The following is a 24,270-nucleotide window of genomic DNA, read 5'->3' on the forward strand; positions in this document are numbered from 1 at the left end:
GCCTTCCACAGCAGTCGTGACGGCAGTGTCTGGGGTTGGGTTTTACTCCATTTCATAGATGAGGAAACTGAGGCAGGGCCAGTGAAGTCACCTGCCCACGGCCACTCACTCATAAATGGTGAAGCCGAGATTTTCATCAGTTCTTCGGGCCCCAGCACTCTTAACCCCCACTAGGTGCTCCTGCTATTGGCCGCCAGGTCTAGACATGCTTCTCTTTTGTCCCCAGGAGAGGGATAATCAGAAAATGATAATGTAGGGTGATTAGGATTGTGATAAAGGGCAGGGTTCTGTGAGACTCCAGGGCAGGGTCCTTGAAGGCTGGGGCATCGTCTGGGGAGACTGCCAGGGAGGAGATGCCTGAGCTGCACATTTTCTGTTTTTGTCTCAGAGTTTTAAACCTCAAGGCAGCGCAGTCTCATAAATAGACAGACAAAGCAAAAGCCTTATCCCTCTTCCCTCGCTCCATCCCTCTAGAGACATGCATCTCCCAGACTCTCCACGCACATATAAACAGAGGAAGAGCCCTGACCGGTGTGGCTCGGTGGGTCGGGGCACAAGGTCCCGGGCTGGATTCCTGGTCAGGGTGCTGGCCTGGGTCGCAGATTCTGTCCCTGGTTGGGGGGCGCACGAGAGGCAACTGATCCACGTTTCCCTCTCACACCAATTTTTCTCTTCCTCTCTTTCTCCCTCCCTTACATTCTCTCTAGCAACAAATTTTAAAAATCTAAAAAAAAATAACATAGGCATGGTGGGATGCTTAATAACCTGGTGGTGGGGTGGAGGGGCAGTTATACGGGCCAGTTTCCCGGGTGTAAATGCTCCCGCCGTGGCTGATGACCAGCTACCAACAAAAAGGCGCCGAACGAGCAGCCGGGAACAGAGCTACGGGAGCAACCGCCACACGGTGTTTCTGCCGCGCAGGTGCGGCCGACACCCGCGCCTTCAAGGACGTAGATAATAGGAAAATGCAGGGAAATTACTGGGAGGTGGTAAGCTGTGAGTACTTATTACCTTTTAAAAATATGACTTAATTGCTTTGTAAGTTTATATAACTTAATTTTTAATAATGGCTGGGTTTAACAACTGGTTCACAAAATTTTGGAAAATTTTACAGTCATCTCTCATTAGCTAGTATAAGCCAGCTCCAGCACCCCGCTCATTTCCTCTTTACTGAAACAGTAATGTTCTCTGAATTTTTTCTTTAACTTGCTTTTTTCTTAAAAGATTCTTTATCCAACAAGTTATCCATTCAACCAATGTGATACCATGTGCCATGCGCTGTGCTGGGAATGGTGCGCTTCACCTTCGTTAGCTTATGGTCTGGACAGTCAGTTACCCAATCCACAGGTAGATGAGCAGCATTGATAACAAAAATGCACCTTGTAAGTAGGTCTCCAAAAAAGACATAACGGGATGATGTCATGGAGAGCACGCTGAGTGGAGGCAGGTGTGTGGGGGTCAGGGTGCAGCAGGGAAGAAACTTCTCAAAGCCCAGGCCAGGACGAGCTTCTTCTGAGAGGGTGACAGTAACCGAGACTCCAAAAGGAAGGGGCCAGCCATGCAAAGTTCGGTGGGAAAGTGTGCAAAAGGATAGGTCCACCTGGGTACCATTTCTGTGAACTTTACAAACATGCAAAACCAGTTCTGTACATTGTTTTTACAATAGTCCTGGTAGAGTGAAAATGGGGAGGCTCCCCACAAGCTTCGGGGTGGAGGTTACCCTTGGAGGGAGGGGAAGCAGAAGAGCGAGTTGGAGGCAGCGATGTAGGCAGCAACAACATCCTGGTATTTTCTTACGGCAAGAGAAAGGGGAGGTCTGGGGCAAACATGGCTGGTGGTGGTTGTCGTTGGCTCTAGCTGATGGGTACCAGGCTATCAGTGGCATTGTCCCCTATAACTTCTGGGTGCCTGAGATAGTTCATGATTGTTATTTTTTAAGAAGAGGGGAGAAGAGGTTGTGTGACTAGAGCAATCATTCACTCTCGGAGCATTTTGGCTGTAGAAAAGTGAGGGAAGATAGAAAGAGACTCAAGGGCAGTTGGGGAGGTAGCCAGTGACCGGGTCGTCTTGAAGGCTGTGACCATAAGTCCGAGTCGCATCATAAGTGCAGGGGCTGCCCCCTGGAGCTGGAGCGTGACATGCTGGGATTGGCACTGATGGAAGAGTCTTCTGGCTGCTTTGAGGGGAACTGGTGGAGAGCTAAGAACTGGTATCAGGGAGGTTAGTTCCGACCTCTAGATGGAGAGATGGAGTCTAGACAGAGCTGATGGTGGTGGCCTGAGACCAGGGTGGATGCAGGAAGCACCGGAGAGGAACATTTTTGAAATCCGATTTGAAGGACTTGCTGAGGGATTAAATATGGGGTGGGTGGTGGGGGTTGAGACAGGGAAGAAGGGGGAGTGACTTCCTTTTCTAAAAACCAGTTTTATTGAGATATATGTCACATACCATGGAGTTCACCCATTTAAAGTATATCTATTACTCAGTGGTTTTGGGTAGGGATGATTGGTTTTTTAAAACCTGAGTGGATGGTGGTTTTTAAGTCTGTGTTGGGGAAAATGAGAGATGTACAGGCTTAGGGGAGAGGCCCGAGGGAAGTTTGAGATGCCCATGAGACATCCAAGGGCGGGGGGGGGGGGTGATATGGGACATTAGATACTCACATCTGGAACTTGAAATAGAACATTGTGAATAATGAACCATTTGAGAGTCTCGGGATGGATGTGAATGTCCACAGAAAGAGTACAGGTAGCAAGGTGTGCAGGGGGACCAAGGGGACCCCAGTCCAGGTGGACTAAGAGTTCATGCTTTGAGCCCCAGCCCACTCTGCCAACCCCCACGCACACTGCAGTGAGAGGCCCAGAAAAGAGAGAGAGAGAGAGAAACGCAAAGCGATCACGGAGCTGAACACAGAGGCCCACAGGGCTCCCGTCTGGAGCGGGCAGGGCGGCGGGGAGTCTTGGATCCTTGAGGGCGATGAAGGAGAAGTGCCCCGTGTGAGGTGGAGAGTGGAGCCCGACTGGCTGCTGAAAACAAAAGCGAGGGAGGGAGAGATGGACACACAGGCTCAGACTCAACGTGAACCTCCAAATGGAACGAATCTCCAAAACTAACGAAGAAAATTAATGTAAAAAAGATAGTCTCCAAAAGTCCATGACAAATGAACTCACTCTGATTACAATAAAATGAGTAGAGTATTCTAAAAACGAATTGAAAATAACTGTTCAGGGTCTCTATCAGGAGTAGGTTGGACGGCGAGTAACTGAGATTCAAAATAACAATGGCTGGATCAAACTAGGAATTCAGTTTCCTTTTAGGAATATGTTCTCATGAGGTGGCCCCGCCCCACCCAGGCCTCAGGGAGCAAAGCTTGATCTGGCTCATCCTGTCTCAATGCTTGGACTGTCCTCATAGTCCAAGTTGGTAGTTAGACCTCCAGCTATTACATCTGCATCCCAGGCAACAGGGTGGTAACAGCACGCTGGTAGCAGCTGTCTTTTGAAATTTTCAGAAAGCTGACACACGGCACTTTCATCTACATTCTATTGGCCAGAACTTAGCTAGAGGAGAAGCAAAAAATGTGTCCTGTTACTATAGGTAGCCACGTGCCCCGTTATAATTCAGGGGGTTTGTTACAGTGGGCACAAGGGGTCATAGATAATGAGAGATAATTAGCAGTCACAGTCTGAGGCTCCTCAAAGAAACAAAGGAAGGAGAATAGCCATGAAAAAGATCAAGACGGGGGGGGGGTTGTTTTTGTGTTTGTTCAAATTGAAAACCTCTGTTCTTATAAAGACATCATTCAGAGAATAAATAAACAAGCCAAAGGCTTGGAGAAAATATTTGTAAATCATATATTGGTATGGTATTTTTATGATATTTGATATCATATCAAATATCATATATGATATTTGTAAATCATATACGAAAGGTACTCCGAGAAAGGAAGAACCTCTCTAGCTGGACAAGCTCTGAACTGGATACCGTCAAAGAGAGAATTAGTGAATTGGAAGAGAGTTATGAGAAATTTTCCCAGGGCACTACCCTGAAAGAGAAAGAGAGAAGAATGTGAAAGGGTTCTTTAAAGACATGGAGAATAAATTAAGCTGCTCCCAAATACATTAAACAGAAATTCTTCAAGAAGAGACAGGAGAAAATGACCAAGAAGCTATACTCAAAAGCCTAATAGCTGAGAATTTTTCAGAATTGAAAAAGAGATATGTCCTATCAAATAATGTGCTCATCGAGTAATGCGGGAAAATTTTTAAAGTACATCTCTACTTCAAAACCACACAGTGCAAGTACAGAAGATCAAGAATAAAGAGAAAGTCTTAAAAGTGACCATAGACAGATTATCCACAAAAGCACAGCACTAGACAACATTAGAACAGTATCAGTGGGTTGCTGAAGAGCCTATGGCAGCCTTTTTGGCAATCTTCAAAGGCGCTGAAAGAAAATAAAACTTAATCTGCCTAAAATTCCATACCAGCTGAGGTCTGATTCAAGAGTGATAATGAAATAATGACAGTTTTACAGAAGATAAAGGGCTCAGCCTAAACCCTGAGGGTCCTGAATGTTCAGAGATTTGGGAGAAGAGGATCCATCTCAAACCATGTATGTCTGTGTGTCTAGTCTCCCAGTGCTGGCCTCTGCCTCCCAGAAACGAGAGAGAGAGAGAGAAAGAGAGAGAGAAAGAGAGATGGGAGGGAGGGGGGAGGGAAAGGGAAATAGAGAGAAAAAAGAAAAGAAAGAAAGAGGCTGGGTTTCACTGTTGCTGGCCCAAGCTCGGTCCCAGCCCTGCAGCAGCGCTAACGTGGTAGTGGAGGGCAACAGGAAGTTTCTGTGCGGTAGCAGGTGGGGCCAGGCCCTGGGCCCTGGGCCCTGGTTTGGGGAGGAGCCCAATAATATGAGAGCCCCCTCCTGTAGGGCCCATTCTAGACTCTCTCTCTGTCTTCCAGATCGTGGACAAGAACAACCGCTACAAGTCCATAGACGGGTCAGACGAGACGAAAGCCAACTGGATGAGGTGAGTCCTGCTCTCTGCTGGTTGCCCTGGAGCCTGGCCTGAACTCTGGAAAGAGACCAAGGGAGCATGCTGGGCCTCTGGCGTCTCCAGTGGGGGGTGGGGGGGCCCCGAAGGCCCCAGGACTGCTATTGGCAGGGTTTGGGGTGTGTCTAGCTCCAGGCGACCCTCTGGCTTCCCCAGGCTTCCATCAGGGGGGTTTGGAGGAGGCCTGTGTCCAGGATTACAGGGACCCCTAGAGACCGCTCCCTTCTCAGTGTGTCTGGAGTACCCAGGCCCCCCGGCCCTGGCAGCATTCCCACACGGGGGCTGCCCCTCCCCCAGCACCGTGGCACCACTCACAGGGCAGACTCCTGCTGCTGTGGTGCAGGACCCACCCCAGGGCAGCCACAGCAGTTTAAATGGGCCCCGTGGAGAAGGCAGCTTCCAGCACAATCTCGCTCAGTTTCTGATCGCGCTCGCAGCCCCGGCATGAGCACTTTCCAGAGTGGTTTTACTGTGGTCCAGGGTTGGGACAGATGTTAGCACCAGAAGGACCCTTCGTGGCCAGCCAGGGAGAGCAGGAGACTGGCGGGGTGGCCCAGAAGCTGAGCTGAGCTTGGACTCCAAAGGCGCCCCTTGTGGTTCTATGCTGCTGCTCTGTGCCGTGTGCCAGGGCCGTGCCGGTGGCGTCTGGGGGTGGGGGTGGCAGGTCAGATTTGCCTTGTTGCCTTTTTGGTGGCCTCTGTCTGGGACTTGGGAGTGGTGACCAGGGTCTGGGTCTGGACTGGGAGGGGGGGCAGGCTTTGGATGGCTGGACCTGGGAGCACAGCCGCATGGTGGATCGGGCCCTCTGATTGGCGTCCTGCAGTTCTGTGACTCGTGGAGACGGGTGGGGGTGGGTGGAGGGAGCTGAGAGACTGCTTGCAGGGAGGGCAATGAGGGGCTTGCTGTATTTAAACTCTGAGACTTCCCAAGCCAATGAGGAGAAAATTGGTTTGAGGTAGGCAGGCTGTGGCATTGTCTCCTGTCCCCTTTTCTGTGGCTTCATCAGCCCCCTTGCTCCCACACCTGAGAGCCTCAGCCAGGCCCTGAAAGGGGCTCCGGGAAGGCAGTCCACACTCCTCACTGCCTCCTCCTCCCCGACCGACCACGGTTACTGAGCACCTGCTGGGGGTCAGAGCCTATGTGGGCTCCTCGCCCTCCCAGCCCTCCTGGGCCTCACACCTTCCACCATGGAAACTGCTTTTTCCAAAACACCTGTCGAGTGGAGGCACAGACTGCGGGCTCCGAGGGCCCTGATGGAAGGTGGGAAGGGGGCTTTGAACCGAGCCTTCAAAGGGACCAGGCTTTTCTTTGAAGGCACAGCGAGCAGAGACTCAGAAGTGGGGGCCAGGTGTCCGGTGGGCCGACAGACGGCCCCTGGCCGGTGCGCCTGCACCCTGCTGCCGCACCCTGGCTGTTGCAAGCGAAGGGGAGAGTGTCTGAGCCCTGTCTGGTGTCAGGCCTTCCTGAACTGTCACTTCCAGACACGTGGGCCCGTAGAGCTGATTCGGTTCCCCTTTTGCACCCACCTCTGATCTCTCAGCCTGGGAACAAGGCTTCGCTACAGCTCCAGAGAAGGGGATTCTCCATCCGAGCCGAGTGAGTGATCATGTGGCACCCCACATTCTGTTTTACGTGGGCTGGAGCTCAGCCCGGGGCACTGGTGTGTTTTAAAGCTCTCCATAGTAGTTCCGATGCGCCACTAGTGTTGAGAACCACTGCTCTGTGCCGCTGTGAATGCTCCGGGGGTAAACTGAGGTCCAGAGCGGGTCAAGGCGATGCGTTCAGTGGCAGAAACTGGACTTCTGTGCTGGCATTCTCGGGCCGGTTCTGTCACCCCTACCTTGCTGACATGAGGTCTGTCCTGTTCTGCTCAGGGCTCATTCTGATCCAAAAGGACACCAAGGCAGTCACAGCTGCAGGGCCCTCATTCATTAAAGACTCAAGGAGTGGGTGGGACTGGGGCTGTGGTTCGTCGCCATGGAGATGCCCCTCTGGCGGTAGTGGGCGGGGAAAGCCAACTCATCCTCCTTCCCCATGAGTGTGCAGCTGCCATTTGCACAGCTTGTTGTCACTGCAGACACCAGTCACTTGCACTGTCGCAGCCTAGGGTCTTGCAGGAGATCGGAGTCAGGTTTTAACAGTAAGTGGGCTGGGAAGAGAATGACACCTGCATAGGGAGCACCGACTCAATGGCAGCCGTCTGCTAGGTGTCATGCGTTCATGAAATCAGCGATGCACCACCAGGGGCTGCTTTGCCCCCTGGGGGTATTTGGCAGTCTCTTGGGGCTTGTTCGGCTGTCACGTCTCCATGGGCGGATGCTGCTGGGTTCTCCTGGGCAGCAGCCAAGGCGCTGATAAACCTGCACACTGCCAGGGCACCGCCCCCGCCCCACCCCCACCCACTAACGAAGAATTTTTCAGCCCCAAATGCCAACAGTGGCAAGACTGAGACACCCCTGCACGCAGTCCTCCTGGCGGCCCTGCGAGGCGACGCCAGAACCGCCGCCCTTGTTTTACAGAAACGGGTTCACAGGGGAGACCTGCCTCTAACCCCAGGCCTGTCCTCCTCTCCTGCTTCTGCCTCGCCTCCGGGGCAGCAGTGCTCCGGAGGGACTTGGGGAAGAGGGGAGAGGTGAAGGGCCTCTGTGCTCCCGGCCACCCACTGAAGTTTGGGCAGCAGTCAGAGACGTGAATCAGGTCCCAGCTCTCCCTCCATGCCCTGGGTCCCTGTCTTGGGTGGACCTTTGGGCACTAGTCGAAGGGTAGCCAGAACCACACTGCGGAGACTGAGTTCCAGGGCCAGAGCAAGTGCCTGGTCAGAAGGGGGGAAGAGCCATGCTGCCCCCTTGGCCAAGGCCTCTGGCTGCTCCTTGCACATGAAAGCTGAGGTCTCTCTCTCCTGGTCTTCCTTGAACCAGAGCTTGCCTTTCTGTGGGCGCTCACGGGCTCCTCACTCTCTACCCATAAGCTGCCAAAAAGCCACAGCAGCCGACTCCCAAAAGGAGCAGCTGCCGGCTGGCGCTCCAGTTGGAGGGGAGCCTGCACACACCCAGAGGTGGGGCCTTGGTGGGGACTTGCAGGCAGGGGATGGAGAAGAGAGCCGCTGGACAGAATAAGCTCTGTGTGACCATGCCCTAAGTCTGGGCGTCACCAGCAAGGCCACACACCATGGAATGCCCATGTGAATAGTCTCCCTGTTTAATTATTCTTCCTGCAGGCCATTTACAGCGGCAGTGGCCTGGTCCTCACCCCAGGATCATCCTTTGTTTCCATTCTGGGCTTTAAAGCTCCTTTACATCCTTGTGCTCCCCCCAGCCCCTCCTTAGGAGGAATCCCCTAGGTCGGTGTGGTTGTTATTCCCTTTCCGGATGGAGAGAGTGGGTCGGGAGAGGCTGACCGAACCGTCCAGGCCAGCACAGCCGGTCGGAGGGCCTGGAGCCGGAGGTGGGGGGCTCAGTCCGGGGCTCCCACCACGTGCGTGCGCCGTGTGGCCTCCCGCCTTCTCAGCAGTGGTGGAAGGACCTCTCGGCAGGAGGAGGGTGTGGTGGTGGTGAGCTGCTGAGGGCGCCCAGGTGCCTCCTGGCTCCCCAGCTGGGGGCCGGCATTAGGAAGGAGGAGGACCACCCACGTTGCTGGTCATTTACCCAATTGTGCTTTGTGGGATATTCAACCCAAGGAATGTGGCACCCCTGGCCGAGCGTAAGCGGAAGCCCAAGTTCTCCAAGGAGGAGCTGGACATTCTGGTCACCGAGGTGACCCACCACGAAGCTGTTCTCTTTGGGAGGGAGACCATGCGGCTGTCCCATGCCGACAGGGACAAGATTTGGGAAGGCATAGCTCGGAAAATCACCTCCGTCAGCCAGGTCCCCCGCTCCGTCAAGGACATTAAGCACAGATGGGATGACATGAAACGGAGGACCAAGGACAAGCTGGCCTTCATGCAGAAGTCCCTGTCGGGCCCGGGGGCTGGGGGCCGGGTCCCTACCATCACGCTCACTGCCCACGAGAGGGCCATCGAGTCGGCGCTGCTCTCGGCCCGATCCGGGCACCGCTTCCCCAGGGCAGAACTGGACGGCACCGACAGCCCTTCGACCAGCTGTGAGTACCACTGCCGCCCCTCCCCCCCAGCTGCTCCTGCCACTCCCTACCCTCCTCCTTGGCGGGTTCCCATCCACCGGCCTTCTCCTTCTCTCCCTCTCTGTTTCACCCATCTCCCCATTCTTCCCTCCTTGTCCCACCGTCTCCTCCACCCCTTTCCGTTCATTCATTCCAGAATGTTTCCTGAACACTGCGCCAGGAGTTGTGTATAAATTCTACACCGGCCTTGCTCTTGGGGAGTTCCGAGACTCGTGGGAATAGACAAACTTTAAGTAAATAATTGCACAAGGAAATTTGTAATGAGGGACTGAGGGACCAGCACAGGAAGTCCCGAGAGCCGAGTTCAAAGGGGTGTGACCTCTGCCATCTCTCGGGCCCTGGGCTCCGTCCGTGCTGGGCGACACGCTCTGCTAGTCCCTGCCCGAAACTCAGGGTAGTTTTTGAACAAGGCGTCCTGCGTGTTCATGTTGCATCTGGCCCTGCCGATGATGATGCTGCTGCGGCCTGTCTGAGAGCACGCAGTGGTGGGACAGGCTCTCCCCCAGGGGCTGGGGAAGGCTCCTGGGAGAGACAGCTGAGCCGGGATGCACAGGGTGAGGAAGAGTTAACCAGGCCGGTGACTGCGTGGGGTGCAGAGGAGGGGAGGCGAGAGGAGCGCCTCACAGGCAGAGAACAGCATGTACAAGGCCCCGCATCAGGAAGGCGCTTGGCACGTTCCAGGAACAGAGAGGAGCCAGGGAAGCCCAATGGAGCAGGCGAGGGGGAGGGGGCGCGGGAGGAAGCCAGCCAAGTCTTCAGGGCCCAGGCCACGGAAAGATCAGTTCTCTCTCCCTCTGTCTGCCCCTAACGTCTTTATTTCTGTGTTATTTTCTGCTCTCCGTGCCATGCCGCCTTCTCCCACTTCCCTCCGCACCCTGCCTCTTGCCGCCTGCGCGAGGTTCTCTCTGGTCTCACTAGCTCCCCTCCCCGTGCGTACCCCCCTCGTGTCCCCCTCTTCTCCCCCAGCCCTTGTTTCCCTCTCTCCCCTCCGCTTCCTCTGTCTCAGGACAGGCTCTGATTCCAGGGGCTGGGGTGCCACCAGGGGCTGGGGTGCCAGATCTCCTGGCCCAGCCCGATGTGTTCCTAGCTGGGGCTCACCAGAAGGGGGAGCAGTTGAGGCCCTTCTGTGTGGGAGCTGCACCCACTTCAGCTCTGTGGCTGCACACCCCCACCTCCACCCTCAACCCACAGCCCCAACTGGAGGCCATCTGGCTGCTGAGAGACGGAGCAGGGCAGGAGGGCTCCAGAGGAGCCGGCCGCTGGCCAGCTCCCGGGAAGGTGGTTCGCAGAGACCCAGCCTTCCCTTCCAGGGCCCCTTGCTGTTGGGATCTGCTAATTTCCTGCTTGGCTGGGGCCCTTGACAGGTGGCCGCTCAGACTCAGATGTTTAGGACGGGGAAGGAACGTGGAGACCAGCTAGTCTAACTACCCCGGTACCCAGATGAGGAGGCATCTGAGCCCCAGACACAGAGATGTCCCCAGAACCAGGACTCCAACCCGGCTCTGCGTACCACACTGTTTTGCTAAGGTTCAGGATAATTCCACCCTATTGCGAGAAAAAGAAGGGGGCCCAGCACCCAGTGAAGTCTGTTCCCTAAATCTTGCCCACTCCCCCCTCATGCCAGAGCAGAGGTAATGAGGTTACCAAACGTGACCTTGGCCGGGCAGGGGGCCTGGGACCCTCCGCAGCAGGCTGGGCCGGCCCTCCCTCTCCTTCCCCGCTGCTCCACCAGCTGTTACAGCACTTGGCCAGGGGCTCGGTGGAATGAGGCCCTGGAAGGGAGGGAGCAGCATCACCTCAGCCCTTCCCACTCCTTCCAGCGCTGCCACGCCAGCCCCGACTCCAGGGGGATGGCTGCTGTCCCACGCAGAGAGATGGAGAGGCACCAGGCTCCTCCTGTGCTGGCCCAAGGGAGACCCCAGGGCCCCCGGGAGGCATTCGGCTGGGGGCAAGATGAATCTGTCTGTCCTCCCATCACCTCCCCTGGAGTCATCGTGAATTCCCCCCCCCTCGGGGACAGATGTGTCTGTCCGTAGGGTCAGCTCGTCTATGTCTTATTCCTGCTACGGGAATCAGCTTATAACCTGATCACAAGAGAGCTGAGACCTGCGTGTGTAGGGACTGGGCCTCTCCACGTGACCGGCCATCTCTGTGATGGTCCCTGTGTGGCATCAGACTCTCCTGGGTAGGAGTGATGTGTCTGGCCAGGTAGCCTGCCGTGAGGGGCCAGCACCCTCTGGGCTTATCTGTTCTGGCGCCATCCTTTGTCCCCCTTCTCTAGCTTGTCCATATCCCCCCCACCCCGTTCCCCCAGTGACTTAAAATTGCAGATTCTGGCAGGGCCACAAGGTGGCCCCAGGCAACTCAGAAATGGCTTCGTGGAGGCTGGAGCTCAGGGAGCATTGCAGTAACTCTGGCAAGTGTCCCTCTGTCTGTCCCCTTTGCGTCAGCTCTGTGTGGTCTCCTTAACAACCCTGCTAGGTGGGCCAGTGGTTCGGGAGGTAAAACGTGGAGGGATTATCTTTGCTTTGCAGAAACCGAGTCTCAGAGAGATGAAGGGAGTGATCCGGCTGACATGCGGTCCCTAACGCTGGGGTTTCTCCCAGTCCCGTCCCCTGGCCTCTCTCACACTAGACTGTCGCTGCTCCTGCCAAAGGAAGGAGACCTGGCCACTGCTCATACTCATGCCTCTCCCCAGGGGTGTCTGGCCTGCACCCCTCAGGGATTTGGGGAGCAGGCATTTCTCCATGGGTGGGCGGGCAGTGGGTGTGTGCCAAGCCAGGCTGAGTGGTGACAGGGGAGGGGGATCGCAGTGTAATGCGGGGGTGGACCCAAGCCCGGGGCTGCCCCCTTTCTCCCTGTTGTAATCGGTTGCCCTTCTTTGTTTCTGTTCCCCAAGATGATGAAGATGAGGAGGCACCCGGGCCCTCGAGACAGGCAATGCGAGTGTCCCTGCAGCGGTCACTGGAAGATGAGGCCTGCCTGGCCAGGCCCACCCTGCTCCGCTCCTCCTCCTCCTCAGACCAGTCCGAGACAGTGGGCCCTAAGCCAGAGACCCTGCCCCGGCCCTCGCCCCAGGCCCAGGCCTCCTGCAGGACGCCCCGGCCGCACCCGGGCCCGCCCGGCACGGGCCTTGACTGGCAGCTCCTGCACGCCCACGCCCAGCAGACCGAGATGTTCCAGCGGTTCTGCCAGGACCTGGTGACGGCGCACAGGGACATGGCCGGCAGCATGCACGCCATCAGCCAGACCATGGCCGAGCTGGCCAGCCGAGTCGGTCAGATGTGCCAGACGCTGACAGAGATCCGGGATGGGGTTCAGGAATCTCAGCGGGGGCCAGACAGGGCAGCCCCCACCGGCTCTCCGCACCAGGCCGAGGCTCCCCCACCGGAGCCCCCAGCACCGGCCCCTTCACGGACTACCAGGTCTCGGAAGAGAAAGCACAACTTCTAACCTGGCCAGTGTGCACTGAGACGAAGAGAAATGCAGGAAGGCTGTCTGGCCTCGAGACAGGGGCCAGTCTCCTACCCAGGTCTGACGACCCTGGCAGGACTTGGGGGGCACTGACATCTCCGCCCCGAGTGCAGTTTGGCTGCCCCGTGCTGTACCAAAGCATGTATGCAGCTCTACTGTCTCATCTTTGGCAGATGCTCAAGATGCAGGACCGGCTCCCTGCTTGATGCTTCCTCGGCCCGGAGGGTGGCCTCCTGCTGGTCTGTGCCTCATGGCAGCGGGCCTTGCCGGGAAGGGGGAAGCAAGCATGGGGAGCACCTGAACGGAACCCTGCTTTCTGTCCCCAGGGCTGCTGCGTCAGCGTCCCAGGTCCTGATTCTGCTGCTTTGGAAGGGGGCCAGCCCTGCGGACGGGTGGGCGGGTGGAGCCCAGCCCCTCCAGGAGGAGTCTGTCCTCACCTCCCCCAGGGGTCTGACCCCAGCAGGTGGCGCCCCTGCCTTGGCCTTCTGCTTGCCCTCCTGTGTGCGTGTGCTCAGCTGCTGTGCTTGCCCTTTGTGGAGAGGGGATGGCGTCGGAGGAAGGAGAAGACTGCCTGGCATTCTTAGGACGAGCACCTGGCGCTGTCCCCTGCACTTGCAGGTGTGCGATCTCGTGGGGTTCTCAGGACACCTGAGAGGCAGCCAAGTCGGGTATTAGTATCCTCATGAGTGCCATCATCATCATCACCATCTGCATTTCATAGATGACAAATGACACAGCAGTCAGTGTTGGGGCCAGGACTGGGGGGGCCAGGTCTGTGGATTTTTTCCAGCTCCTCTGTTGGAGACCAGATTTGGAGTTGGGAGGGGTGTTGCTCCTTGCCCGCCCCTGCCTCAGCTCTCCTGGGTGTGAGTGGGAGGCGGTAGCAGCAGCATTTAGGAGGTGAGCCCACCCACGCTACCCTGGCAAGAAGGCCAGTGGCTCTGGGGAGGCTGGGCCCAAGTCTTGGGATCCAGAAGGAAACCCCTCTTCTGGCTTTTAAAAGAACCCAAAGCCCAGAAGAGCTCCTGTTCATTCCAGGTTCCAGCATGCCTCGCCTCTGCTTGCTTGGGCTGCCTACGCATCAGCTACACATATCTGTAGCTTCATGTTTCCTTTTGGAGAGTGGGGAGAGTGCCGGGCTCTTAGAGTTACGGAGGGACGGGGCGGGTGGCAGATGCAAGCTCAGCTCTGACATGGGTGCAGCTCAGCTCTGTGTCCTCTTTGCTCCCTGGCCTCAGACTGACCCTGGCAGAAACTCTCACGCCCCAGCCCTTCCCCTCCTCACGCCCACCCCCTGGAGCCCTGGTGGGGCCGGAGGGAGACTGCCGTACCCAGTGCCTGCCCGGCCATTCCTGGAGCGCTGCTTCTAAACCCAGACCAAGCTTTGTCCTTTGTAGGGACAGTGGAGGGCCACTGCATTGTCCCCCCGGCCCTGGCTCCATCTCCCTCTTCGGTGGTTCTTTGGGGGTTTCTGTTCCCCCAGGCTGAACACTCCCCCGTCCAACAGCCCGATGGCTTCATTATTGCCTGGCATGGCCCTGCCCCCCGATGCTGGAATCAAAGATTGCCTTCCCGAGTATTTTTGTTAAGATGGCAATAAAAAGACATTGATCTCACACTTGGAACACACCCAGTCTCCAGGATCTTTCTTTGGTGTGTATTCTCTTTCTTGGCTTCCTGTGAAAAGCTCCAGGCCCCCAGAGCAGGGGTTAGATGACCGAGGGACAGCGAGCCGGCGAGCCGGGATCAAGTGCCCCTGGCATTTCCCAGATCCCATTGCTCTCAGGTGCCCTGTGGTCACCACCATGCGAGGCCCTTGGAGGAAAGGAGAGGGACTGAAGGGCTGGAGGAGACAAAGCATCTACCTAGGAAACCATTCAGCTGTATTTAATGCACATCAAAAATGAGCTGTTGCTAAATGCATTGTATTGTTTGATTCTCCAAAGTAAGTTAGTAGTGCTGGGAAAAAAGTCACCATTTCCAGTAGGAGACCGTCTAGAAGGGTCAGGTGCTGCCCGTTTGCCATATACCCCAGGCGTCACCCTGAGGCCTGAGCTTTTTTTGGCCACCTCCCCACTGATGCAGGTGTCCCTATCACAGGCAAGGCCCTGCCCCCCTAGGTCTAAGGCTTCTCAAAGGAGCTGAAGTAGCTTCCTCTGGCTCCTCTTGGTGGGGGGGTCTCCTCAGCAGAGAGGGGGCCTCCTGACAGGTGCATTGTTTTGGCTTAGGGCCAGTCAGGTGGGGAGATTCTCCCCAGCAGGAAATCCCCAGGTCCTAACCAAGGATACATCCCCTTTCTGGAAGGTTCCATTGGAATCTAGGTCATCCTTTGCTATTCTTAGCCAAAAAGCCTGGCCATGAAATCAAGATCATACAATTTCTAGGAGATGCAAAGATGGTGTGAAACCAGGCCTGGGGTCTTTCCCATCAAGGTCAAGGTGCCAAGCAGTGACCGATTGGCCTGTCCCTCTGGTCCTGAGGAGGGAAGGGGGCAAGTTGGAAGCAAAGGGGACAGAGAGATGAAAAGACCGGTCACCTTTGGATGGAAGAGATTTTAGTTTCTTTTTCTGGGCTTCAGTGGGGATTGTGGGGCTAACACGTCAAAACAGGAAGGGGAAATGGGGCCAGTGGGTGGAAATGAACGGGCAGCCAGTTTCAGCCTGAGGTAGGAAAGGCTCTTCTAAGAGTCCGAGGTCTCCAGTTATGCCTGGGGCCGGCTGGGCGGCATTTTGTTGGAGGCTGAGTGACCATCTGGTGGGTGGACGCATGACCCAAAGACCTTCCCAGCCCAGAGACGGAAGTGCATGTGGGACCCCCCCCACTCCTTGGTCAGTCTCTTCCCATTTCTGCTTCCACGACCAGGGTAGCTTCCTTGCCGTCAGAGGCATAGCCACCAAGTGTCTAAGCCTGTCCCTTCCAACACAACGGTGGCCCGTGGCATATTTTCTCTCTTAAGTTAGAACTGGCGGTCACTTCCTGACCCAGCTAGAAAATATGGCGCACTCGATAAGTCATAGTGGGTGACATCTGAGAAGTGTGGTCATAGGGTCCTGTCCTGTCCCCGGAGTCCACGAGGAGGCAGCAATAAAAACACTCCATTCTCGTCCTGAAAGGTTCAGTCCAGAACATATCCGCCCCCTACCACCCACCCCCTTGGTAGCTTCTGAAGTCCCCGACTCTGTGGCTTTGATTTGAAATGCTATCAAATGCGATGTCAGTGATAGCACCGACATTGGTGGAGCAGCCCATGTTGAGCATTTTCCACTCCCCTTCTGACATACTCTGTGCCTCCTCTCCAACAGGAGAGGGACCTCTTCCAGGGAGGGCTCTTGCTCACCCGTGGCCATGGGATGGGACAGGCATGGGTCTTCACAAAGGGGTTCTGTGTGGGGACAGAAGTCACTGGCTGATGCTGTGGAACCCCTGAAAGGGTGAGGCCTGATGGAGGTACGGTAACTGATGTTGAGACATAGCCGGCTCCACCTCAGGTACCATGTACCAAAGTCATCTTCTCAGGGGAGCAGGTGGTTCTGATTCACCAAGAGTTGTCACGTACATCACGTTTCAAATGCCAAGTTCCAAAACAACCAAACATGACCAGATGCAGAACAGATTCTGATCTTCTTTCAAGCTGCTTTGTGATTGATGCAAAGATTTGGGGTTCTCTTCCTAAATATTGGCTCTCGTTGGGTAGGAAAACACCAGGAGGTGGCAAGGGAAATTGACTTGGATCCTTCTAAATTTTCTGACTTTGGAAGTCACCCTTTAGAATAAATCTCTGATCGTTACATGTTCTTTATCTCTTGTTCTCTGAAAGTTGAGTGCCAGGGAAGAATAATTCCAGTCTTTAGAGCTTGGTGTCTATTTAGACACTGAAAAAAAAAAGACTGTATTCTTGCAAGTGGTTCCCGTGAAGAAAAGATGGATGGTTTGCCTTCGATACCTGAGAGTAGGAGACTTTGGATCTGCCCCTGTTCTGCTCTATGCTAACCGCAAGGTGGATTAATTTTGGGTGTCAAATCCAAGACGCGTTCAGTTGGGGATAAGAAAATATTTTGCCCATTCAGAAGATATCTCAGGTATGGAAAAAAGGCAGACTCCTGCAGCTGGAGAGCTGAGATTGGGAAGTGTGAATCCGGAAAGGGTTCTCTGGGCCAGGGGGTTCTCTTTTCTTTTCCCTGAATTCTTTGTTAATAATAATGTGACTGGGTGTCCCAGAGGTCATGGTACTGTCTCCACAGTTCAGGGGGACCCACGCTCCTATCAGACATTGACGGGAATACAGATGTGTTAAGGCTAAGATCCTGGACAAAAGCAAGATCTAGGGGTCCGGGCGCCATGACTGTTGTGTGCCCCGCCCCCTCCTGGTGGAGCTCACCACTGGCTTCTCTCACATGGGTGGAGTAGCCAAAGCCAGCACTCTCTTTCCCGTCCTCTTGGGGTCTGTGCTGCATCCTTTTGCCATGGTGAATGGGTCCCTGGGCTGGAGCGGTTGCCCTCGTCACGGTGTCCTGCAAGGCTGAGCAGAGTAGGGTGCACAGGGGCCTGTCCGGATGAGAAGGGGCAGGGGGTACTGGAAACGGGCTGTGCCTGGGGCACCGGGAATGTGATCGCGATGCTGCTGGCCGCCATGAAGGCCACCACCGCCAGCCCACACTGGGACTGGCATCCATTCACTTTGTTTCTTTTGGGGGGAGTGGGAGTAACATAAACAATTGCTTACTGAGGAAAACTTGGGAAGTACAGAAACTTAGAAAGAAGTGGATCTACCTGTGATGGAAAATCACTGTTGGGACTTTGCATATTTCCTTCAGGTCGTTTACTGAGGTTTGTTTTTAAAGCATGTGGGAGCGTAGAATGAATAGCTTTCAGACCTGTTGTTCACTCTGCCTTGTATCAGGACCATGTTTTCATGTCCTGAAGGATTCTTTGGAAACACTTTTCTAGATGAGTAACATTCTGTTATATGAATACACCGTGGTGTGTTAAATTATTTCTCTAGTATAAGACATTCCAATGTTTTTGCTTTTGCACTATCATAGATGATATTTAGGCAGTCGTTGGTACACAGAGTTTGCATATTTGGCCTGCATGTTATTGTCTTTTTAAAAAAATTTCCAAAGTTGTGGCAAAAGACACATAACATCAAATTTATCATTATAACCATTTTAAGCGTATGAGTCTCTGGCATTAAGCACATTCCCATTGTCACACCACCGTCACCACCATCCTTCTCCAGAACTGTTTTATCTTCCCCACCGGAAACTTGTCACGCATTAAACATGAAGCCCCCGTCACCGACTCCCCCACCCCCTCTCCCTGGCCCCTGGCGACCACCGTTCCACTTGTGTCCCTATGAATGAATCGGACACTTCATGTAAGCACTTCATGAATGTGGTCACACAGTGTTCTTGGATGGTGATCGGCTCATTCCACTCACCACGTGGTCACCCATGCAGCGCATGGCAGAATCTCCTTCCTTTTTACGGCTGAAGAGTGTTCATTGCGTCTCTACCACATTTTGTTGAATTCGCCCACTGAAGGACACTCAGGTGGCTTCCACCTCGTCACTATTGTGAATACAGCCACTGTGATCACGAGGTACAAATGCTTCTCTGAGTCCCTGTGGCCAACCGGTTCCCGACGTTATTCTGATGGTGCCACCGTCGGTGTAGAGACTCTTCCTCACACCTCAGCCAGTACAGGTGCTGTCCCTTAAAAAAAAAAAAATCTGTGCCAATGAGACAAGGTGCCACTTTGCATTTCCTGTTACTGACACTGAATTTTTTTCACATGTTCATTATCTGTTTGGATGTTTTCTGTGAATTATTGTCTTCCCGACTGCTCCACCTACAATTCTTTGGACCTTGCTGGTTGGACAGACTTCGGTTTCTTTCCTGGCATTTGAGACTAATCATCCTAGCATAAGGGAAAAAGTTTATTTGTGACAACAAATTTCCTAGACACTGGTATAGCCCAGAACCCTAAAGCTCTGAACACTATCCTTTTGCCCTTTTACTCCACACACCACCTCCCCTCTTGGATGTGGTGCCGCCTTACCTCCTGGAGGTGAGCGAGGTGGCAGGTGACTGCGAGGACTGTCATTTCAGGGAGAAGGGGCGAGGGCCACAGATTCTGAGGGTGTGACAGAACTTTAAAGGTTACCTGGGCACTGAGAAGGGGGCGCTTAGGCGCCCACGTAGGAGCCGTGAGTTCTCGTGGGGAAAGTGTTGACCTCAAAGCCCCGTCTCCATTTTTCAGCTGTGTAACCACAGGCAAGTCACTCAGCCTCTCTGAGCCTCAGTTCCCTCGTCTTAAAATAACTTAGATTAACCAGCAGGTGCCAACTCTTCCTTGCCTTTTTCTTCTGTCCCCCTTGAGCCCCCTATTTTCAAGGATTTTGATCATTAGTGTGTATTAGTTGGTCTCTTGAGCACCCTTGTCACATGGGTTACTTTTGCTAGGTTTTGTGAAAACCATTCAAGACCCACCGTCACCACCCTCAGAGGCCCCCATGGTTAAAGGTTAGTGGAGAGTAGATGATCCAACAGTTTTCCGATCACCGTTCTATCTGGCGTTGAATCTCACGCTTAGCAGAACCTGGGGGGTGGGCAGGGCCGGTGTCATTTCCAATTTCAGAAAACAGAGATTCTAAAAGGTTCAGAGACTTGCTCAAGGTCACACAAAACAGTGATGCGGAGTCAGCATACCAGCTCTAGCTGGTGGTCCTTCCCTCGGTGGGGCAGCTGCCCTGTCGACTTTTGCACAAGTCCACATGCCGGTGGGCTTGTGACCCCTGTCGCTGGCCCCACACTGTGCCCAGCACCAGCAGGCATTCATCAAGGAGTGACCCATGCGTTCTCCCCTGTCCCCCTCGTCCCCTCCAGGTACGTGGTCATCTCCCGGGAGGAGAGGGAGCAGAACCTGCTGGCGTTCCAGCACAGCGAGCACATCTACTTCCGGGCGTGCCGGGACATCCGGCCGGGGGAGCGGCTGCGGGTCTGGTACAGCGAGGACTATATGAAGCGCCTGCACAGCATGTCCCAGGAAACCATCCATCGCAACCTAGCCAGAGGTGAGTGCCCACCCTCCACTCAAAGGCCATGCCCGCTGCTGCCGACCCCCAAGGGAAGCCAGGTGTGCTTCTCTAGAAGTGTCCTAAGAAAACAGATGGGAAATACAGTACACCACTGATGGGGAGACCCAGAGGGCAAACAGATGGTCCAGGTCTGAGCAGGAGCTCAGGGCAGAGCCTTGGGTACCACTTACCCTCCATCAGAAACCGTCTCAGAAACCCTATTACATGTAAATGTGTCATTACACATTTTGGAGTATCAGGGAGAGAGGCAAGTCCCCAAAGTCACGTCCATAAATTCAACAAAGATGGATCCTATTTCCCTCTCCAAATGATGGGAAGATATTACAAATGACCACGGCTGCAGTACTTGGTAACATTTACTAAGGACCTGATATGCACGAAGCTGGTGTTCCCTGGCACCCCATGCAGTCATGACAGCAGCAGCCCCTACCCTGTCCCTGTGCTAAGAACTGGCTGGATAACACCCATGCAGAACGGTGTCCACCTTGACCATTGTAAGCCTTCCATCATAGACTGTTAGTACTGGTGACTCATGCTGATGGTTATCCCCACCTTACAAATGCAGAAGCTGAGCATCAGATAAATACAGTGACACCCCCAGGGTCGTGTGGTGAGTCAGGGCAGAGCTCGGTTTCTAACTCACATCTGAGCCCAGGGTCTGAGCTCTAACCTATCACGTTCTATGGTCTCCCAGATGAACCTGGGTTTTCCCTCTTCCTCCTGGTTTATTCCTGAAAGTCCCGATGCTGTGTTGCAAAAGGACAGTATCTATTTAGAACAGGGAGGTTGGAGGGAGGCGACCTTCAGTGCGGATGACGGTCTGGAGGGTGAAATGTCCGTCCAGGCTCCATTTAAATGAGTCATTTGAAAATGGCTTAAAATACTCCTAGTCCCTAGGCCTTTGCCTCTCTGCTCCACCCTCAACCTGGCCAGGGCACACTGGTGAGGGCAGGTCCTTGGGACCCGCCTTTCCGTGGGAGCTGCCTTACACTAAAACCGTTCAGCCAAAGACCCAGAGTCCATTTGGTCCCGGGGAGCAAGGTTGTCCCTAAGCTCCACTATATCATATCCCCGACCAGCCTACTTCTTGGACACAGAGCTTCATTTGGAACGTGAGTGGGGAAGGTGAGAAGGGGTGGGAGTGGCCCCCTGGAATGAAGCTGTCTTTAAAAACAAACCCAACAGAGCAGATTGTGGACAGCGGCTGCCTGACTTGGTAAAAGGTGTCTGGTGATTGGGTGGGCAGTGAGAGGAGGCCCGGTAGACGTACTCATCTCTGGTCCTCTCTGCTTCCGGGGGCTGGGCGCTTGCTGATTGCACCTGGGAAGGCCTGGTCCTACGATGAGATTGCCATGGTTCCCATTTGACATCTGGAGATGCCTCGTGCAAATGCACCTGACACGTAGTGGGTGCTCGACCTTTGTTGACTGGATAAAAGAAGAAATGAGTGAAGATAGCCAAGACGTCTCCAAGAGACTCCTATCACCAGAAGAAAAGGAAAGCAAGAGAAGAAGTTATACCTGAGGACACGGGTTCCATCCTTTGGCTGTCATGTTCTTGAATTCTTCTGGATGTGTAACATCCTTTTCCCCTCCAGAGTCTTCTTCAAAGCGCTTCAAGCTGCATCATCCTCAGAGAGCCCTGAGGCCCCAGGGGGATGCTCAGAGAAGGGAGCATGGCAGACAGACTGGACAGGAAATACACCTAGACACATGAAGATACAGGAGGAGGGAGTGCCTATTCCCGGCCAGGCTGAGGACTAGGAAACAGGAAGGGAACAGGAAGGAAACAGGAAGCCACCACGGGGCAGGGCTAGCGCAGAAGGCGGGCTTGGTCCTAAAGTCCTTGGGAGCAGTCTGGAGCTCGGTGGCTTTTAGACGTGGTGTCTCTGTAGCCTGTAGCTTTGGCAGATGCTGGGAACGGGTAGCGGTATCTTAGATCTGCATTCCGGTCCTGCCCTGGAGGGGGATCCCCCGAGCTCAGTCACGTAAGGTCTTGCATGGAAGGAGGCTTCTTTGTAATCGGAGGCCAGAGCCCTAATAAAGGCCAGTGCATGAATTATTAGTCCTGCTTCCTGAAGAGAGTGTAAATTATTTCTCTGTGGTTATCTTTGAAGAATAGGATGCATCTAATGCATATATTCAAAGGATTTATGTTATTTGATCTACTTTGAGCCATTGATTTACTTTGTGGTGCTTCCCCCATGTTTTATGGAGGCTTTAGAATCAATTTCCTAATGTTTCAAGGTCTTTTTTGACCCATAGATTTTTCTAGAAGTCTTGAGTGCAGAGAGATCTCCTTGTGTCTGAGCAGAATAGCATGAGGAATCCCTGGTGGTGCGTACTCTTGACGTCCAGACATCCTCAGGTGCCTGCTGCCTGATTGGTCCACAAGAAGGTGAAAGGGTGGCCCTTTAGAGATTCTGAATGGGCAAGTGTCATATGTAATCTGAACAAAGATGTTGCATTTTTTAAAACACTGTTCATCTCCACCCTTTGCACCCCTCGGCTGGTAGAGAAATGCAGGCTGTGGGGACTCACCTGGGTTTCAGGACACTTGCAGACAACATCGTGCCCTAAGCATTCACGTGAAGACGGAAAAGGGACATCCCGGGTAGCTCCCTTGCTTTGGTGCTGTTACCTGCAGGAAATCTGGAGTCCTGCGTGGGCCAGGGCACAGCACTCTGTGCCAGCCATGGGAAGCCAAGGCTTGGTCACAGCGTGGACCACCTGGCTTGCCCATGGAGATCCCTTGGTCTTCCCTCGGTGGCCAAGGGTGGCAAATGCAGCTAACAGAAGCCTAATTACATCATAGGCATAGGTTAAGCCCTTGGGCAGGTCGCATCTCCCAGGGTCCGCCCCTGACCTAGGAAGCCTCTAAGATTTCCTAACCCCACAGGCCGCTGTCAGGACCTTCTGAGGGTTCCCCCTTAGCATCTGTGCCCCTGGGCAGCGCTCGCCCTTCTTTAGCAATTTATGGAACTGTGTCAGTCCTTTTGAAGAATCCGGCTAAAATAATGTATTGTTGGGCAGCTCACCAAGATATTTTAAACCCCTTACATGATAGAAAGAAATAGAAAAGGAAACATTCTTTGCCTTGTTGGGTAAAGAAACAGCTGTGTTTTGAGCATGCTTTGGGTCCATGTGGTCACATTGTCCTTTACCTCGAGGGAGGCTACTGTCTGGGAGCCACCGAAGCTGTCCCTGTCTTGCATGTCCCCCCACCGTAGTCATCACGTACTCCTCACGTATTCCTAGCTTCCCGATTACTGGGACAATGAGAAAGGAGAGCTGCCACCGGCGGGCTGTGCCCCAAGTGGGCTGTGTGCGGGAGGAGGAAGGATGGGACTCAGTATTTCCTGTGAACCTTTTACCAAGTCGAAGCAGCCATCTGATTGCGGGGGCGAGACGAGCAGCCTGGAGGGGTGGGGCGTCCGTCTGCACCTAGTTCTCAGGAATATCACCACCCACCCACGCGAGAGGGCCTCTTCTAGGGTGACAGGGTGGCAAGAACCTTTGACAGAACTTCCAACTACCCTCTCCCATAGCATTCTCTCAGTTAATACATGTAGAGCTTGTATGTATAAGGCTCCATGGAAATGGTCTCTTTAAAAAGAGTTCCTCCTGCTTTTCTGGCATCCTATGACCCCCCATGATCTACTGAGTGATCCGCCCCTCCCTTTTTGTCACGCATGCCCTGTGAGGCCAGCCCCAGAGGGATGTGTCAAGCGACTTCCTACACGGAGGCCTGCTTTGTTCTCTCCTATTTCTCCACCTGGGGCTTTTCCCCACATCCTCACACCCTGGTTTTCCTTCCTAGGAGAGAAGCGGTTGCAGAGGGAGAAGGCTGAGCAGGCTCTGGATGGCCCAGAGGACCTGAGGGGTCCCATTCATCTCCCTGTGTTGAGACAGGGCAAAAGTCCCTACAAGCGTGGCTTGGACGAGGGGGACGTGAACCCCCAGACCAAGAAGAAGAAAATTGACCTCATTTTCAAGGATGTGTTGGAGGCCTCACTGGAATCCGCAAAGGCGGAAGCCCACCAGCTGGCGCTGAGCACTTCACTGGTCATCAGGAAGGTCCCCAAATACCAGGGCGACGCCTACAGTCGGTGCGCAATGACCATGTCTCATGGCGTGCAGAGTATCAGCCGGACCCAGGGGGAAGGGGACTGGAAGACCCCCCAGGGGGCTGCTTCGACGGAGCCAGGCCCTTTGGAGGATGAAGAAGAGGAGCCTTCGTCATTCAAGGCCGACAGTCCTGCCGAGGCCTCCCTTGCGTCTGACCTTCACGAGCTCCCCACCACCTCCTTTTGCCCTAATTGTATTCGCCTAAAGAAGAAGGTTCGAGAGCTCCAGGCAGAACTAGACATGCTTAAGTCTGGGAAGCTTCCTGAGCCCCCCGTACTGCCAGCACAGGTACTGGAGCTCCCAGAATTCTCAGACCCTGCAGGTAAGTTGGTGTGGATGAGAGGTTGTCAGACGGAAGAGCACACGGCAGGCCGTGTAGGAGT

General features: G+C 54.3%; 1 protein-coding gene across 5 annotated transcripts in view; it reads left to right on the top strand.

The window, feature by feature from the left end:
- PRDM11 (PR/SET domain 11) overlaps positions 1–24,270 on the top strand; it is an 80,509-nt gene that overhangs the window by 50,860 nt on the left and 5,379 nt on the right. For 3 of the 5 annotated variants that reach the window (XM_028516476.2, XM_036029279.1, XM_036029278.1), the window contains exons 5-7: positions 4,959–5,026; positions 19,549–19,736; positions 23,580–24,209. In XM_028516476.2, the coding sequence (XP_028372277.1) occupies positions 4,959–5,026; positions 19,549–19,736; positions 23,580–24,209 (886 nt within the window). Of the gene's footprint in view, positions 1–4,958; positions 5,027–8,726; positions 9,149–12,086; positions 14,291–19,548; positions 19,737–23,579; positions 24,210–24,270 lie in introns of those variants that run through there. The other 2 variants (XM_036029281.1, XM_036029280.1) reach the window with 2 other exon arrangements.

The sequence above is a fragment of the Phyllostomus discolor genome, chromosome 6 (genome assembly GCF_004126475.2).
Source record: "Phyllostomus discolor isolate MPI-MPIP mPhyDis1 chromosome 6, mPhyDis1.pri.v3, whole genome shotgun sequence".
In the NCBI taxonomy this organism is placed as follows: Eukaryota; Metazoa; Chordata; class Mammalia; order Chiroptera; family Phyllostomidae; genus Phyllostomus; species Phyllostomus discolor.